The sequence below is a fragment of the Bos grunniens genome, chromosome 5 (genome assembly GCF_055505025.1).
Source record: "Bos grunniens cultivar Pamir isolate PY7600 chromosome 5, Bosgru_T2T1.0, whole genome shotgun sequence".
Taxonomy (NCBI): Eukaryota; Metazoa; Chordata; class Mammalia; order Artiodactyla; family Bovidae; genus Bos; species Bos grunniens.
The window spans coordinates 120,943,983-120,961,885 of record NC_141169.1 but is presented as its reverse complement, the minus strand read 5'-3'; the positions used below and the strand labels follow the sequence as shown (position 1 = coordinate 120,961,885).

The following is a 17,903-nucleotide window of genomic DNA, read 5'->3' as shown; positions in this document are numbered from 1 at the left end:
TAAAGGGAAGTAACCAATGGTGAAGACTCACTCCTATGAAATTTATTCAAAACAGTTAAAAGATAAACTGAGGCATGTTAAAAATTTTAAGAGTTTATTAGAGCAAAAATTGATTACAATCAGGCAGTCAGGCAGCCCAAACCGCAGACACAAAGGAGCGTGAGGAGCTGCTCAAAACACAAGGCTTTAATAGGCAGGAAGGAGCGGGCATGAGCAAGGGATTGAGGCCGAAAGGGTACTGCGATAACCTAGAATGGGAACGGAAACTGAAAGAAATACGTGACTTCATCACTTTGCTGTGCAGTGGAGACTAACATAGTCCTGTAAATCAACTCTGCTCCATGTAAAACAAGATGCCTACTGTCCCTGAAGTGGACCTAAAGGGTCCATCATGCCATCCTGACCAAAATCTCAACAGGCTCTCTGTAGAAACTGACAGGCTGAATCTAAAATCCCCAAGGAATGCCAACATGTAGGACAGTGCCATTCTGCAGAAGAGGGACTCACTGGAGGCGGTCCCCTCGACTCTATGACCTACCACGAGGGCACCAGGAAGAGACTCTGTGGTGTGGCTGCGAACACACTCTGTTCTGTGGAGCAGAACAGAGAGCTTAGGAGCAGATCCACAGGCACAGGCCAACTGGCTTTCAAAAAGGTGACAAGGTCACTCATTGGACAAAGGACAGTCTGTCTTTTCAACAAACGGTGCTGGGACAGGTGGACACCCTCTGCCCCTGGTCAACCCATACCTTGCATCATCTGTAAAAACGAAATAGGTCATAGCCGTAAATACAAAGCTTCAAGCTGTAAAATTTCTATTATAGAAAAAAACAGGAGAAAACCCTTATGACCTTGACTTTGGCAGACTTATTAAACGTGTCACGAAACCACTGTCCATCAAAGAAAAACTGATACACTGAACGTCATCAAAATTAAGAATTTCTGCTCTTCAAAAGGCACTGCTAAAAACAATGAGAACACAAGCCACAGTCTGAGAAAACACTTGCAAAAAACACACCTCATAAAGGACTTGCACTGAGAATATGTGAACAATTCTCCAGATGAACAAAAATAAAGCACATGATGGATGCTGTGACCCACAGACCAGAGCAGGCGCTCTCACCAAGGCCACGTGATGCCAGCAAGTGTTGGTCATCACAGCGAGGACCGCTGAGCCCACAGGAGCCCCGCAGCACAGCGCATACCGCCACAGGCAGCAAGACCGACGGCCCAGGGGCTGCGAGCTAGTGGGGCAAGTGCAGCCTCACACACGCTGGGGGGCACACAGGCAGTGCAGCCACTGGAGGAGGGCCTGGCAGTGTCTCTGGATGCCCAGTGTACACCAGCCGCTGTACACAGCTGTGGCACTGCCAGGCGCTTACCCAAGAGAAGGGAAAACACCTGTCCATACGGACCCTCAGGCATGATGCTCACAGCAGCTTCATCTGTGACGGCCACGATCAGCAAACAAGCTAGCGTCCAACCACAGGTGCCTGAATTAGTGAGCTAGGGTATGATCTTATAAGGCAATATTACTCATAAAAAGGAATGAATTCATGCAAAAGTAAGGCTGAATCTCAAGATAATTAGCTGAGAGAAAGACGCCAGGCAAAAAAGAGTAGGTCCTATATGTTTGCAATTAACGTAAATTCTATGAAATGAAAACGAGCCTCTGGAGACTGGGCACTGGTGCACAGACAAGTCACGACGGGGCACCAGAAAACGCCTGCGGAGCCAGACCCAGCGCGGTCTTCACTGTGAGGACGGATCCAATGGGCATCCAAACATCAAAATCATGAAACTGTACACTTTAAACTGGCATAACATTTTATGACCATTGTATCTCAGTAAACCTACTTTTTTAAGGAGGAAAAATACTTGCAAAGGAGCATAAGGAGGGACCATCTGCGCATTGAGAGGCCTGGCCTCCTGGTTCTGTCTCACCTGCTTCACTGCCGTGTCATCCATCCTCTCATTTTTCAAACAAGTAGGAAATACAGATTTTCTGAAGTGTGAAATGATCTAATTTTGAGTAACTTAATTTGTTGCTGTTGTTCAGTCGCTAAGTTATGTCCAACTCCTTGCAAACCCATGGACTGCAGCATACCAGGCTTCCCTGCCCTAAAATCTGACACTGTTTCCCCATCTATTTGCCATGAAGTGATGGGACCGGATGCCATGATCATCGTTTTCTCAATGTTGAGATTTAAGCCAACTTTTTCTCTCTCCTCTTTCACTTTCATCAAGAGGCTTTTCAGTTCCTCTTTGCTCTCTGCCATAAGGGTAGTATGATCTGTGTATCTGAGATTATTGATATTTCTCCTGGCAATCTTGATTCCAGATTGTGTTTCATCCAGCGTTTCTCATGATGTACTCTGCATATAAGTTAAATAAGCAGGGTGACAATATACAGCTTTGACATACTCCTTTTCCTATTTGGAACCAGTCTGTGGTTCCATGTCCAGTTCTAACTGTTGCTTCCTGACCTGCATACAGATTTCTCAGGAGACAGGAAAGGTGGTCTGGTATTCTCACCTCTTTAAGAATTTTCCACAGTTTATTGTGATCCACGCAGTCAAAGGCTTTGGCGTAGTAAATAAAGCAGAAGTAGATGCTTTTCTGGAACTCTCTTGCTTTTTCCATGATCCAACAGATGTCGGCAAGTTGATCTCTGGTTTCTCTGCCTTTTCTAAATCCAGCTTGAACATATGGAAGTTCTCAGTTCATGTACTGTTGAAACCTCACTTGGAGAATACTGAGCATTACTTTGCTAGCACGTGAGATGAGTGCAATTGTGCGGTAGTTTGAACATTCTTTGCCATTGCCTTTCTTTCCGACTGGAATGAAAATTGACTTTTTCCAGTCCTGTGGCCACTGCTGAGTTTCCCAAATTTGCTTGCATACTGAGTGCAGCACTTTCACAGCATCATCTTTTAGGCCTCGAAATAGCTCAACTGGAATTCCATCACCTCCACTAGCTTTGTTCGTAGTGATGCTTCCTAAGGCCCACTGACATCACATTCCAGGATGTCTGGCTCTAGGTGAGTGATCACGCCATCGTAGTTACCTGGGTCATGAAGACCTTTTTTGTATAGTTCTTGGGTGTATTCTTGCTACCTCTTCTTAATATCTTCTGCTTCTATTAGGTCCATACCATTTCTGTCCTTTATTGTTCCCATCTTTGCATGAAATGTTCCCTTGGTAGCTCTAATTTTCTTGAAGGGATCTCTAGTCTTTCCCATTCTATTGTTTTCCTGTATTTCTGTGCAGTGATCACTTGAGGAAGGCTGTCTTATCTCTCCTTGCTATTCTTTGGAACTCTGCATTCAGATGGGTATATCTTTCCTTTTCTCTTTTGCCTTTAGCTTATCTTCTTTTCACAGCTATTTGTAATGCCTCCTTAGACATCCACTTTGCCTTTCTGCATTTCTTTTTCTTGGGGATGGTCTTGATCCCTGCCTCCTGTACAACGTCACGAACCTCCGTCCCTAGTTCTTCAGGCACTGTATCAGATCTAATCCACTGAATCTATTTCTCACCTCCAGTGTATAAATGTAAGGGATTTGATTTAGGTCATACCTGAATGGCCTAGTGGTTTTCCCTACTTTCTTCAATTTCAGTCTGAAGTTGGCAATAAGGAGTTCATGATCTGAGCCACAGTCAGCTCCTGATCTTGTTTTTGCTGACTATACAGTTTCTCCATCTTTAGCTGCAAAGAATATAATCAATCTAATTTCGGTATTGATCATCTGGTGATGTCCATGTGTAGAGTCTTCTCTTTTGTTACTGGAAAAGGGTGTTTGCTACGACCAGGGCATTCTCTTGGCAAAACTCTGTTAGCCTTCGCCCTGCTTCATTTTGTACTCCGAGGCCAAACTTGCCTGTTACTCCAAGTATCTCTTGACTTCCTACTTCTGCATTCCAGTCCCCTATGATGAAAAGCACATTTTTGGGGGGGTGTTAGTCCTAGAAAGTCTTGTAGATCTTCATAGAACTGTTCAACTTCAGCTTCAGCATTAGTGGTTGGGGCACAGACTTGGATTACTGTGATAATGAATGATTTGCCTTGGAAATGAACACAGATCCTTCTGTTGTTTTTGAGAGTGCACCTAAGTACTGCATTTCGGACTCTTCTGTTGTCTATGATGGCTACTCCATTTCTTCTAAGGGATTCCTGCCCACAGTAGTATATATGATCATCTGTGTTAAATTAGCCCATTCCAATTCTTTTTAGTTCACTGATTCCTAAAATGTCAATGTTCACTCTTGCCATCTCCTGTTTGACCACTTCCAATTTACCTTGATTCATGGATCTAACATTCGAGGTTCCTATGCAATACTATTCTTTTTTTTTTTTTTCAGCTTCTTACTTTAATAGACTCATGTCTCTCACTTTACTAATTCTCAAAATATATGGTTCCTTTTTACATACATACACAAACACTTTTAAACATAAATATCAAATTCAAGAGAATCAAATAGGTAGGTAAATTTAGGAAGCTAGGAGTACAGAAGAAAATGCCAGTCATCAGATTTTACAAATGAGCATCTGAATTCCTTCTCTGGACATTCAACTTGATATATTATCCTAAATATCCCATGTCACATGGTCCACAAGGTCTTCCTTTAAGATTCAGAAGCAATCAATAACCATACTTGTCATTAAGATGGGTCCTGCCATCTCCACTTTGGCCTTCAGGTGGGACCCACACAGTAATCTGGGTCATCTTCTGGATATTTGGAGGAAAGTATCAGTGGAACTTTGCCTGGACCAGGAGCTTTCTTTTTCTTGAATTCATCTCTGCTTTTCTCATTCTCATTCTTTGATGCTGAGGGCTCCTCACACGATGCAGCTGCTTCACTAATCTCTTGGCAATCTTTATTCTGTTCCACTTGGCTGAGTTGAGACATGTTTTCATGGTTTGTTTCTTTAGAACATGTGAAGTCTGCGGGAGGACTCGTCTCCTGCGCTGCTTCTTCCGGTTCTGTCTCCTGCTGCAGCCTACTGCTTCCAGCCTCCATTTTCTTCTTTTCATGCTCCTCCTTTTCTTTCTCCTCTTCCTCTTCCTCCTCCTCTACTTCACGCTCATCCTTCATTCTCATTAGAGTTGGAGGGAGTTCTGGACGCTTGGGGGGTATCTTCCCTACTGTTCCCGTTTTTAATTTGAATTTGCTTCCTCCTTTCATGGCACCAAAGAGAGGCAATGTGAGCTTTTTAGCTTTGTTTTCTCCATCTGTAGCCTGACTTTCAATTTTTTTTAGTTCTGGAATCTCTGCTGGCTTTACAATCTTTATCAACCCTTTAAGTCTCTGCTGTTCTTTTCTCAGTTCAAAAGTTCTCAAGTGAAGTTTCTTCCGGGACACACCATCTAATGCACTCCCTGACTTCATTTCTGACATGAACGCATCTAAAGAGTCCTGAGACGGAGACTCTGACAGAGCTTTGCTGGAGGCTTTCAGTCTCTCAGAAATTTCAGAGCGTTCCTTTTCAGTATCATTTAACTTTGCAACCAGTGATTCGAAGGTCTCTGGCTTCTCGTCAACCTTCCCAGCCTTCTTCATTCGATTCAGATGCTTCTTTTCAACCAGGCCAGTCCGATCAAGAAATGTGTCATCATCACTGTCTTAAAAGTCTTCATCTTCCCAGTTCTTGGCTTTCCTTTTCCGAGATACTGCCTCCTGCCGCAGCAATCCCAAAGTATCGAGGATTCGACAAGCTTCCAGTGAACACTGAATCACTGCTTCTTTTTTCTTTCCTGATTGAATGGCCTCTGCCACTAGCTGTTTTCCAGTTGAATCATCCACAGGTAATCTCACCCTGCAGAGCCAAGTGCTATGACCCTGTTCATCAAATTCATATTCTAATTCTTCTCCTTCTCAGTCAAAAAAACCTTGGAGAGCCTTTTTTGGATCCTTTATATAAAAAGCCTCCCTTTCTTGTTGAAACTCTAAGACAATGGGGTTCTCTTCAGCCTCATCCTCTACAGGATCTTCTCCCATTCCCCAGGTGCAGCCCATTTCATCGTCCTGACTACTAGTACTTCTCTTTCTTTCAGCGGTATCCATTTCCTCTTCTTCATCTGAGTCTTCTCCCAGCATCTTCTTTTCCAACATCATTTGTTGCTGCTTGCGCAGTTCCTTCAGCTGCGTTACTGTCAACTCGGATTCTGCCTCTCGATCCTCCTCTGGTCCCTGAAGAAGAAAGAGCCAGGTGCTGCCTCCAAAGCGAAGAACATGTCCGACGTGGACCCGACAATAGGTGCGGGTGGGATGCGGGTTTTGTTAAGAAAAGTGCCGTGGGTGCTTCCCAAATCGTAGAGATAGAAGCCAGGCCCATGGCCGTCGCCTTCTGCATCGAGGCCAGACACCCTGTGCTGCAGCACGGCGTGGTAGCGAGACACCAAAGGATGCTCCAGGCACACGTCGCAGCTAGGGAGCCTCCTGAAAAGGCAGCAACTCAGTCCTTTCAAGTTCCGGGTGCCCAGGATGGTGCTGCCTTTTAGTGTCTCGAGGCTGTAGGGGGCCGTGGTGGGGCCGCCCCACGGTGGCTCTCGGTAAGGGGGAGCCCGGGCCGGGCAGCCAGGGGAAGGAGCCGCCGTGTGGGGTCGCGGCTGCTCCTCCGCTGGACCCCTAGTCTCCCCGCTGTCCGGCAGGGCCGGCGGGACATCCGGCTCCCCCTGCAATACTGTTCTTTAGAGCATCAGACTTTACTTCTATCACCAGTCACATCCAAAACTGGGCTTTGTTTTTGCTCTGGCTCCATCTCTTCATTCTTTCTGGACCTTACCTGCCTCCTGAGAAATCTGTATGCAGGTCAAGAAGCAACAGTTAGAACTGGACATGGAACAAGAGACTGGTTCAAAATTGGGAAAGGAGTACATCAAGGCTGTATATTGTCACTCTGCTTGTTTAACTTACCTGCAGAGTACATCATGAGAAATGCTGGGCTGGATGAAACTCAAGCTGGAAGAATCAAGATTGCTGGGAGAAATATCAATAACCTCAGATATACAGATAACACTACCCTTATGGCAGAAAGCAAAGAGGAACTATAAGGCCTCTTGATGAAAGTGAAAGAGAGTGAAAAAGTTGGCTTAAAACTCAACATTCAGAAAACTAAGATCGTGGCATCACTTCATGGCAAATAGATGGTGAAACAATGGAAACAGTGACAGACTATTTTCTTGGGCTCCAAAATCACTGCAGATGGTGACAGTAGCCATGAAATTAAAAGACGCTTGCTCCTTGGAAGGAAAGTTATGACCAACATAGATAGCATATTAAAGAGCAGAGATGTGGCTGTAGTGGCCTTGTTCTCCGCTTCTCAGTGTTGCTGTTTGACGACGTTGCCCTGCTCACTTTAGCCTCCGGCCCGCCATCTCCTTGAGACCTAACATCATGCCTTCAATTAAGTTGCAGAGTTCTGATGGAGAGATATTCAAAGTTGATGCTGAAATTGCAAAACAATCTGTGACCATCAAGACTATATTGGAAGATTTGGGAATGGATGATGAAGGAGATGATGATCCAGTCCCCTTGCCAAATGTTAATGCAGCAATATTGAAAAAGGTCATTCAGTGGTGCACCCACTACAAGGATGATCCTCCTCCTCCTGAGGATGATGAGAACAAAGAAAAACGAACAGATGATATACCTGTTTGGGATCAAGAATTCCTGAAAGTTGACCAAGGGACACTCTTTGAACTTATATCGGCAGCAAACTACTTAGACATCAAAGGTTTGCTTGATGTTACCCGCAAGACTGTTGCTAATATTATCAAGGGCAAAACTCCTGAGATTAGAAAGACATTCAATATCAAAAATGATTTTACTGAAGAAGAGGAAGCCCAGGTACGCAAAGAGAACCAGTGGTGTGAGGAGAAGTGAAATTTCGTGTCTAACGCTGTAACACTGTAAGGATTATTCCAAATACTAGTTGCACTGCTTTGTTTATAATTGTTAATATTAGAAAAAGAGTCAACAAATGCAGCAGCAAGTGAATTGTATCAGCAGAATGTTGTCCTCATTGCATGTGTAGTTTCAGTACAGTTCCCAAACTTAAGGCCCAGTTTCTTCTAGTGTGATTGAAAGTTTCTTTTCTTTGCTCTGAATAAAATTGAACTGTGGGTTCCCTATAGAAAGTGGCATTTTGGGCTTTCCCTTTTTGTAAAGCAATTTCTGCCTAGTTTATTGTCCAGTTAATTTTAGTTCAGTGACTTTTAAAGTTGGCGTTGTAAATAAAGCAACTTGCAAAAAACCTTCTGAAATAGAATTTAACAACGTATTATCTTTATTCAACTGGAAACTGGATAAAGGCTACTTGAGGTAAATGCTTTGAGTGGGGTTATCAGAGTGTCTTTAATCTTCCTGGAGGAGTAAGTACCCCTGGTATTCATTAGCCTGTATGTAGCAGGGCTTCCTTAATTGGGTCTGAGGGCTTATTTTTGCATTTTTAATCCTCTCAACTTTGAAGGCTCAGTTACTACTCAGTCAGTGGTTTGGGAGGAGATATAATAATTAGTTTGCTAGCTTTTCAGTTAAAAAAGATAGCCTATATGGTGTGTCATCTTTCTATAATCAGTGATCCCATGTGGGGAAAACTATTCATACTACTTGCATGTAGAAAATAATTTAACCTTGAATGTTAAAATGTGTGGCATAACCCAGAAAGCATCCGTCATGAATGCAAGATACTTTCAATAAAGTTACCTAGTAGGTAGTAAAAAAAAATAAAAAATAAAAAAATAAAGAGCAGAAATGTTAACTCTACTGACAAGTCCGTCTAGTCAAAGCTATGGTTTTTCCAGTGGTCATGTATGGATGTGAGAGCTGGGACTATAAAGAAAGCTGAGCACCAAAGAATTAATGCTTTTGAACTGTGTGTTGGAGAAGATTCTTGAGAGTCCCTTGGACTGCAAGGAGATCAAACCAGTGAATCCCAAAGGAAATCAGTCCTGAATATTCATTGGAAGGACTGATGCTGAGGCTGAAGCTCCAATACTTTGGCCACCTGATGTGAAGAACTGGCTCACTGGAAAAGACCCTGATGCTGGGAAAGACTGAAGGCAGGAGGAGAAGGGGTGACAGAGGATGAGATGGTTGGATGGCATCACTGACTTGAAGGACATGAGTTTGAGCAAGATCTGGGAGTTGGTGATGGACAGGGAGGCCTGGTGTGCTGCAGACCATGGAGTCGCAAAGAGTCAGACACAAATGAGGGACTGAACTGAACTGAACTTGCCATGAAGTGATGGGACAGGATGCCACAATCTTAGTTTTTTGAATGTTGAGTTTCAAGCCAGTTTTTTCACTCTCCTCCTTCACACTCATCAAGAGACTCTTTAGTTTCTCTTTATTCTCTGCCACTAGAGAGGTATCATCTGCACATCTAAGGTTGTTGGTATTTCTGCTGGCAATCTTGATTCCAGCTTGTGATTCTTCCAGTCCTGCATTTCGTATGATGTGCTCTTCATACAAGTTAAATAAAGCAGGGCGACAATATATAGCCTTGACGTACTCCTTTCCCAATTTTGAACTAGTCTATTGTTCCATGTCTGGTTCTAACTGTTGCTTTTTGACCTGTACAGAGGTTTCTCAGGAGACAGGTAAGGTAGTCTGGTATTCCCATCTCTTTAGGAATATTCCACAGTTTATTATAATCCACAGAGTCAAAGGTTTTAGTGTAGTCAAAGAAACAGATTTTTTCTTCAACTCCCTTGCTTTCTCCAGGATACAACGAATATCTGCAATTTGATCTCTGTTTCCTTTGCCTCTCTGAAACCCAGCTTGTACATCTTGGAAGTTGTCGGTTCATATACTGCTGAAGCCTAGCTTGAAGGATTTTGCGAAACGAGTGCAACTGTACAGTAGTTTGAACATTCTTTGACATTGCTCTTCTTTGGAGCAGTAACTTAATGTAAATCATCAAAAAATTATCTGGGAGAAAAAAAAGAAGAAATAAACCAAAAGAAAATAGATAAAAGAATAAAAAAGGGGGGAAAAGAACAACAAAAAGAAGGAAACAAAAACTTATCTGGGGCGAGCAGAACCTCTCTGCAGAGAAGTGCCCCCGGGCTTTCTCACTCACCTATGGCGGTGCCCGGCCCTCTTCGCACCCCACCCGGACGATGCTGAGTCAAGAAGCCGCCTAGGGTTCTGAGCAGCTTCCTGCTCCTTCTCTCTCCTGGGCTCAGATCCGACAGCGCCCCCACCCACCCTCCCGTCTGTGTCCCTCAGTCGGCTTCCTCTTACACCAGTTGCAGCTATGTTGCCTCTGCCCCCCAGCCCGCCCCCTCACTCAGATCCACATCCTCTCCTTCCTCTGTGAGCATCCCGCCTCCTGTTTCAGAGCAACAAGCCCTCAGACGCTGCCACTCACCAGCACCCCGCCTGCGGTGCCAGCTCAGCAGCGAGAAGGAGGTGCCCCTGCCCCAGGGACCATGGCCTCCAGACTGCGTGCAGAGCCGTGTCCCCACCAGTCACTCGTGCTCCTGGTCAGCACACAAACAAGGGAGGGCCCTGGACTCTGGGCGCCTCCTCACTCACTGGCCTCTTTGTCCTGTCTTTTCTGCTTTTACAGGCAAACACCCCTCAAGAGGCCAACTCCACATCTGCACCATCCATTCAGCCTCAAGACGTTTCCATCTGGCTGCATTCCAAACACTGAGCACTCTTACATCAGATGTGAAAAGCACGCGTGTGTGCTCAGTTGCAGTCTTGTCTGACTCTGTGACCCCATGGACTGCAGCCTGCCAGGCTTCTCTGCCCATGAAATCTCCCAGGCAACAATACTGGAGTGGGTTGCCATTCTCTCCTCCAGGGGATCTTCCCGACCCAAGGATCAAAACTGCATCTTCTCCATTTGCAGGTAGATTCTTTACAACTGAGCCACCAGGGAAGACCAGACATGAAAAGCACTAATGTACAAAAGCTCAGGTACATTTCACTATAAAAACTACCACCTTTTGTTACTCAAAAGATACTTTAAGAAATGAGAAATCAAGTAACAAACTCACAGAAGTTATCTGTAGTGCATGAATCTAAGAAAGGTCTATATAAAGAATACAGCGAGAACTCTGACAAATAATAAAAATCAAATTACTCAATGAAAGACATGAGCAAGCATTTCACAGATGAAAGAACTTTACGGCCAACAAACAGGGAGATCGCTAACCTCAGACATGATCAGAGAAACACACCTCACGACCATAGAGGAAACAGAAGACACCTACAAGGCTGGCACCAATTCAGACGTTTCCGGAAACCAGGTTTCGGGAGGGTGACCTTGGGGGTCGCTCCTCGCACCGTGTGCAGCACTGGAGCATGAACAGCCCCAACTGCGACCCCCATCCTAAGTGTGCAGCCAAGGAAACCTGCGGGAGTGTGTGTGCATGAGGAGGGAGTGGGCATCCACAGCAGCGCAGCTGGCACACAGATGGGGCAGAACACACGGGGCACAAGCGTGCCGAGGACCCGGCATGTGAACCTCACGTCGGTGCACACACAACTCCAGAGGCCACAGGCTGCGAGTGCAGAGCAGCTACAGCCAACACACACCTTCCTGTGTGCGTGCGTGCGCGTGCGCATGTGCACAGACATAGACTATTCTTTTAAAAAGCGAAGAGAAACACAAAATCCCGGCTAACGGTGGGGGGCTTGGTGGAGGAAGGGAAGAGGTGGCTGGTGACACGTGACGAGGGGTGAGAGGGAGCAGTGGCGGTGGTGACCGAGCGTGCAGATTCTCCCTTCAGGTCCAAGAAGGAACGGATGTACATATGTTTGCATCTCGGTCTGTTACAAATGTGCACTGACCACACAGAGGGGCGGGAGCACCAGCTGCAGCACCCGTGCCGCCACTGAGGCGTCAAGGGGCCGAGCGAAGCGGAGAAGCCCCCCTCCCAGCAGGGAGAGTCCCTGAAGCATTACCTGTTGTATGTAAATTCCACATCCATTGGTTCAAAGTTATATGCTTGTTCAAATTCTGGATTAAGTTTAAGAGTTACATCTTCTTCATGAATCTAAAAAGAAAAATATTTTACTTCTCATCTTTATGTTTGCTTTAGACAATCCTCTACCCATAGTCACAACTCGACATCAAAATCCATCCTATAGATCAGAGCTAAAATCTGGTATCTCAAATGTGTGGAAAAATACTGAAAAGACTCCGTCAGCATGCCGCTGCCCCGCCAGCCCCGCTAGCACACCCGCTGACTCCTCCCCCAGTGCACTCTCCTTAGGGCTCAGACAGCGCATGCTGGAGACAGGCTGCCACCTCCAAAGCAGACAAGTGAGTGAGCACTAACAGCAGGGTATGCTGACCACAAAAGTGCCTCATAGACAACATTCCGAAACTCCCTTCCAGCGGGACAGGGAACAATTTAGGGACCCTCCAGCCAAAGCTAGATCCTACATAACAATCCGAGATGAGCAGGATGGAAAACCCCGAGCTGAGGAGGAGCTGAGAGGACAGAAGCAGCAGGCAGCGGAGTCTCTCCCAAGAGCTGGGGGCTGTGACATGAGGCTAACTGTGCCCCTGCTCTTGACAGAAGCAAATGCAGGCACCAGGTCCCCAGTTTTCCCACAAGTTAAGACAAATGGAAATAAATCTGTAATCAAAGACCATCAAGCAGACAAGGAATCAAACCACAAACAGTGAGGGTTGACCTGCACAGTCGTCAGCAGATAGAGGTCCCCAGGACATCAAGTACTGACACTGTCATTTACAGAAACTTCAAAAGCCATGAAACAAAAAAACCTGGCAAGACCAAGATAAGCAAGCACAGGATAACACAAGGGAACACAATAGGGCGTGCTTAGAGAGCTAGAGTCCGGGAGAAGAGGGAAGTGCTCTGCGTGTTCCCCCAGACGGGCAGGCCCTCTGAGGTGGCGGCCGGGGGGGGAGGCCAGTGCCAGCGCAGCCCAAGGAGGTTCCCAGAAGCACCGTGCCACCTGCCACACCATCTGGGGGCCCTCGAGGGCCTTGGTGTCTTCAAGGTACCCAGGCCATGGCGCCGGCCAAGGAGTTCCAGAGAACTGAGTGAAGCAATGGATTGAGACCCAAGACAGCCCTAGCTTCGCCTGGAAGCCCAGCACTCAGGAGCGGCGGCTCCATGGACGGTCCTGCAGGAGGATCAGCAGGGGCGCCCTCACACCCTGAGGCCGGCACTTGCAGCTTCAGCTCTGGACTCTCCAGCTTGTGGTGCTGGTCGTTCCCCCAACCAGCCTGGGGGTAGGGCCATGGGGGTCTCACCCCTGACAACTCTGGCCCTGCTTCTGCTGAGGATTTAGTACACAGAGTGGCCCTTAGGGGCATGACCAGTCTACCCTCTGGGACACATTCAGAACACTCAAATCTGAGTAAACGCAAGCCTTCCATGTGATACCTATGTGATACCCTGATATCCACGTGATAACAGGTAAGCACGCTGTTCATGGCTGAAAGTGATAGGACTTCTTCAGTTACAAAATTCTCTTCATGCATCACACTTACTTAAATATTCACTTGATCCCTGATTTTTCTAAAATGCCGTCAACACCCAGGGGCCCCCTCCCCCGCCCCCGAGGCAGGTGGGTCACCTCTGAGAGCGGTCTGCTGGGCCGGCCCCACATGGACTGATTAGCAGCGGCCTCTCACCTCAACCACGTAGCCGATGTATTCAATCACGTGTCCGTTGTACTCTTGGGTTTTTAAAATCAGTTTATCACCTAGTTAAAAAACACATTACCACATGTAAAACTACAAACTCAATAAACTTTGCTGCTATACTGTAAGATAAAACACTCTGAAGAAGTGGAATAAGCGAAAAAACATTATGGGGTCAATGGCTTAAAATCACATCAATGTGCTGAGAGAGCTACCCAAAGCAAAGGCAACTCGTGTGACGACAGCGCTGCCAGTTAAAATGTTCTATTCCGTGACTGTGTCCAACGTCTGCCAGTCCACTGAGGAAAACACGAGACGTAACAAACCCACCTGCATACAGAGAAGGCCTACTTTCAGCCAATCCTGGGACCTCCAGAACTAGCAGATCCCCGTTTCTTTTCAAAGTGACCCCACTCATATTATACTCCTTCAATTCTATTTCTGCATGAATCTCCTCCAGCCAGAGCAAAGTTGAAAACTTCTCCTTGTAGTTCGACATGTTTAATAGCTGGAAAACAAGGCAGCCTGTTAGTGAGAGCAGAGCAACACTCCACTCATATCCACGTCAGGAAGCCAACGGAATTGACTAACCAGTCTTCAAACGCTGATGACCAGGCAAGGGCAGGATGGCGGCCTTGAGACAGGGAGCCATCTCAGTGAGCCCCACAACCTCCCAGCTCCTACCCAGACAGAGCTGCCAGGCTCAGCACAGCGTGAGCCCAGGCAGCCTCGAGGTCTCTGTGCTGAGAGGGTGGGGCTGCGGGTCCCAGGAGGCCGAATGCCAGGGAAAAGGTGCAGCCCAGTGGTCTGGAGCTTCCCAGGAGCTGTGAGGACATGAGTGTGAGAACCTATGCCAGGTGGGGCAGACGTGTGGGGCAGGAGCAGGGAGGGGCTCCTCAGCCTCTGCATGGCTGACACCAGGGTGGCTGCCTGTGCGGGAGGGCTGAGCTGTGCAGGGCATGGCAGTGAGTAGCATCTCTGGCCTCCACCCATTGGAGGCTGCGGGCACGCTCAGTAGTGACAACCAAAAGTGTCTCTTGGGGGAAAGTTCGCCGCTGAGAGCCACTGGGTTGCAAAGAACAATTTCCAGAGCTCACACAGGGCTGAGGTGCTGCGGGCCCCCTAGCCTAAACAGAAAGGCCTGAGACACAGGGGCACTGGGTGCAGGACTCAGAAGGGATCAGCCCTAAGAAAAAACCACTCTGGTCTAACGAGGCTTTAAATGCAGGCTGAAAAATACCCAACCGCTCCCAGCTAACCCAACTGCATCCCAGAACAAAGTTCAAAGCTACTTCCAGGAATAGAAGTACCAACAAAGTAGAATGCAGAATGTTTAGCATCCAAACAAAGATGACCAGGCATGGAAATAAGCACAAGCCACAATCTGTATCAAGGAGAAAAACCTATCCACAGAACAATAAAAATGACCCCTGGGAGTAAGCCAGACAGAGAAGGAGAAATAGCCCTTATATGCAGAATCTAAAAAGAAAGAATATAAATGAACTTATTTACAAATCAGAGAGAGACCCACAGACTTAGAGAAGGAACTTATGGTTACCAAGGGGAAGAATAGGGGGAAGGGATAGTTAGGGAGCTTGGGAGGGTCATGTACACACTCCTCTAAGTGGATAACCAACAAGGACCTGGGGTAGAGCGCAGGGACTCTGCTCGATGCCGAGCACGGGAGGGCGTCTGGGAGAGCCCGGATCCATGTATACGCATGGCCGAGTCCCTTCGCTGTTCATCTGGAGCTATCACAGCACCGCTGATCAGCTAAACTCCAATACAGAGTAAAAGGTCCAAAAGGAAACCAACCAACCAACCAACCAACCCTGGGACAGAATCAGTACACGAAAACCTAACACGGTTCTCTTACATATGTATATGCTTTATATATTTAACTCTATATGTTCAAAAAGTGGAGGGAAAAACGGAAGTGAAAAGAAAGCTGGGGCAAGACGAAGCATATTAAGTAGAGAAGTTAAAGTGAAAATGTTAGTCACTCAGTCATGTCCTACTCTATGCAACCCCATGGACTGTAGCCCACTAGGCATCTCTGTCCATGGGATGCTCCAGGCAAGGATACTGCAGTGGGTTGCCATTCCCTTCTCCAGGGGATCTTCCGCACCCAGGGATCAAACCTGAGTTTCCTGTATTCTCCTCCTGCATTGCAGGTGGATTTTTTACCATCTGAGCCCCAGGGAAGCCCATTAAGTAGAGATACAGAAGATGTAAAAGACCCTCACTGAACTTGTGGAGGCAATGACTGCAGTGTCTGGAGGGGTTACATGCTGCAGAAGAAACATCAGTGAACTTGGAGACACAGCACGGCAACCACTCAGAATGCAGCCCAGAGGGGAGAAGTGAAGGGAGCAGCCGGCAGCCTGGGCTAGCTCATGTGGCCGCACGTGCCCGTCACAGGAGCCTGGAGAGCAGGGCAGAAGGAACACATGAAGACAGAATGGCCAAGAACCTGGAAATCTGAGAACTGCAGGTTGAGGTTATCCAATAAGCCAAGAACCCAAGCCAAGAAACGTGAAGAACGTACAGCAAGGCACACTGTGAATTAAATGCCTTAAAACTAGTGAAAACCCTAAAAGAAGATAGGGGAAGTACAGACGTCATACAAAAGAATAAAGCTGAGAAGGAAAGCAGCGCCTCCTGGCCCAGAGGGCCCCTCCCAGCCAGGGCGGGGAGGCGCCAGCTGTGGAGGCGCCCCAGGAGGGGCCACGCTGCGGGGGGAGGTTACAGGGTGCAGAAGTGCTGAGTGACAGGTGCGCTATTTTGGTTCTGTTACCACTGCTGAAAGGAGCCACTTTCTCCTGGGAACTGCACTCCCGAGGAGGTCATGTTCTGGCGCCCAGGCCGGGCCACAGGATGCCCACAGGACAGTCCTGGATACTGTACGAGCACCGCCCTGGGATCCGCTTCTCAGCCCCAGGTTTGCTCTGAGTTACTTTAGGGCTAGTTTGCTGCTCTGGCCTCAGCTCAGGCCGACAGGCATCACTGCAGCCACCCAGGCCTCGCCTGTGGGCGCTGTTCCTCGCCTGTGGTCTGCCAGCCTCGGGTGCTGTCTGCTGCTGGTGCCCTTGTGGCGTCCTCACTGCAGGAGGACACAGGGCCCAGCTGACACGCTCCGTCTGTCCGTCAGTCTGCCTCAGTGTCAGGCGTGCTCCTAGCTGCCACATATCCATTGGCTCAAGCTCTCCTTTGACACAGGGCCCGTGCAGCCTCTCCTCCCCTCTTGCCCCGAATCAACACAGGCCAGTCCTCACTCCATTCACCCTCTCCTCAGCCGACAGACCCCCAGGTTCTTGGGAAGACGCCTCCTGGAGACAGGGTCGTGCTCCCCTCCTCCCTGCCAGCGAGGCAGACATCTCAGCTCCCCTTGCACACATGCAGGCTCCAGCCCTGCCGGGGCTCACTCAGCACTGCCCTGCCCTCGGCCTCCCAGCCCTTCTCCACCCGTCACAGCAGACAGGTTGGGAGCAGGCCTCCTCCAGCAGGCATGAGAAAGCCCGAGCACACAGCACTGGGAAGGTGAGGAGGGGCTGTCCTGGCAGGGGACGCCCGAGGGTCGGGGTTGGGGGGCAGTGCCCTCCCCTCCCGGCTGCTCTGCGCAGCTACAGGCCTTCCTAGTGCTCAGAGCTCCGGCAGGAGTGGAGAGCTGCTGAGGCTCAGCCACATAGGAGAAAGGCCAGGTGCGGAGAGGGCATCCCCAGAGCCCTGGTGCACGTAAGTCCATAATACTGTGAGGACGGATGTCTCCAGAGGGACCCAGCGATGGTCTCCACGCTCAATATTCTGACACTCCCAGCTCCCGGGGTGAAAACCAGCCCACATGACCTCTGAACTCGACAAGGGTTCATCCTGAGCTTGTAAGAAAACAGCTTGAGTGTGGAGAAGAATCAGTGCTTCGCATAAGACACGTTCCTTACCTCCGCAAGTAGCGGCTGGAAGGTCAGGATGTCGATTTTCTGTTCCACACACTTTTTAAGCCTGTCTGGTATCGGGTACTGCGGGAGGAAGCTGGGAAGTTGTCGTCGCGAGTTCCTTACGAGAGAGAGTCTCAAGTCAAAAACAAAACATCCTCACAAGGCACTTTCTACCAGATGTCTTCACTTAGACATCCTCACCAAAAACCACTGACACCTGGGCTCTGGCCTCGGTCCTCAGTCGGTAAAGTGTCACTCTGCTTCGGGACCCGCTCTCCGGGCCTGTCCTCCTGTGAGCAGGAGCAGAGTGCTCCACCTGCGACAGG

General features: G+C 47.9%; 1 protein-coding gene and 2 pseudogenes across 9 annotated transcripts in view; 1 reads left to right on the top strand and 2 right to left on the bottom strand.

Annotated features, from left to right (window-relative positions):
* The window catches only part of MOV10L1 (Mov10 like RNA helicase 1), a 62,461-nt gene that overhangs the window by 17,211 nt on the left and 27,347 nt on the right, over window positions 1-17,903 (bottom strand). For all 7 annotated transcript variants that reach the window (XM_086403366.1, XM_086403363.1, XM_086403365.1 and 4 more), the window contains 4 exons: window positions 17,581-17,695; window positions 13,973-14,150; window positions 13,634-13,704; window positions 11,926-12,017 (listed from right to left, as the gene is read on the bottom strand). In XM_086403366.1, the coding sequence (XP_086259492.1) occupies window positions 11,926-12,017; window positions 13,634-13,704; window positions 13,973-14,150; window positions 17,581-17,695 (456 nt within the window). The remainder of the gene's footprint in view (window positions 1-11,925; window positions 12,018-13,633; window positions 13,705-13,972; window positions 14,151-17,580; window positions 17,696-17,903) is intronic.
* On the bottom strand, window positions 4,346-7,379 carry LOC147373298 (kanadaptin pseudogene; annotated as a pseudogene). Its single transcript, XR_015164757.1, has 2 exons — window positions 7,360-7,379; window positions 4,346-6,690 (listed from the first exon to the last, which is right to left on the bottom strand). The product of XR_015164757.1 is annotated as a kanadaptin pseudogene (transcript).
* On the top strand, window positions 6,680-8,144 carry LOC147373297 (S-phase kinase-associated protein 1 pseudogene; annotated as a pseudogene). Its single transcript, XR_015164683.1, has one exon. The product of XR_015164683.1 is annotated as an S-phase kinase-associated protein 1 pseudogene (transcript).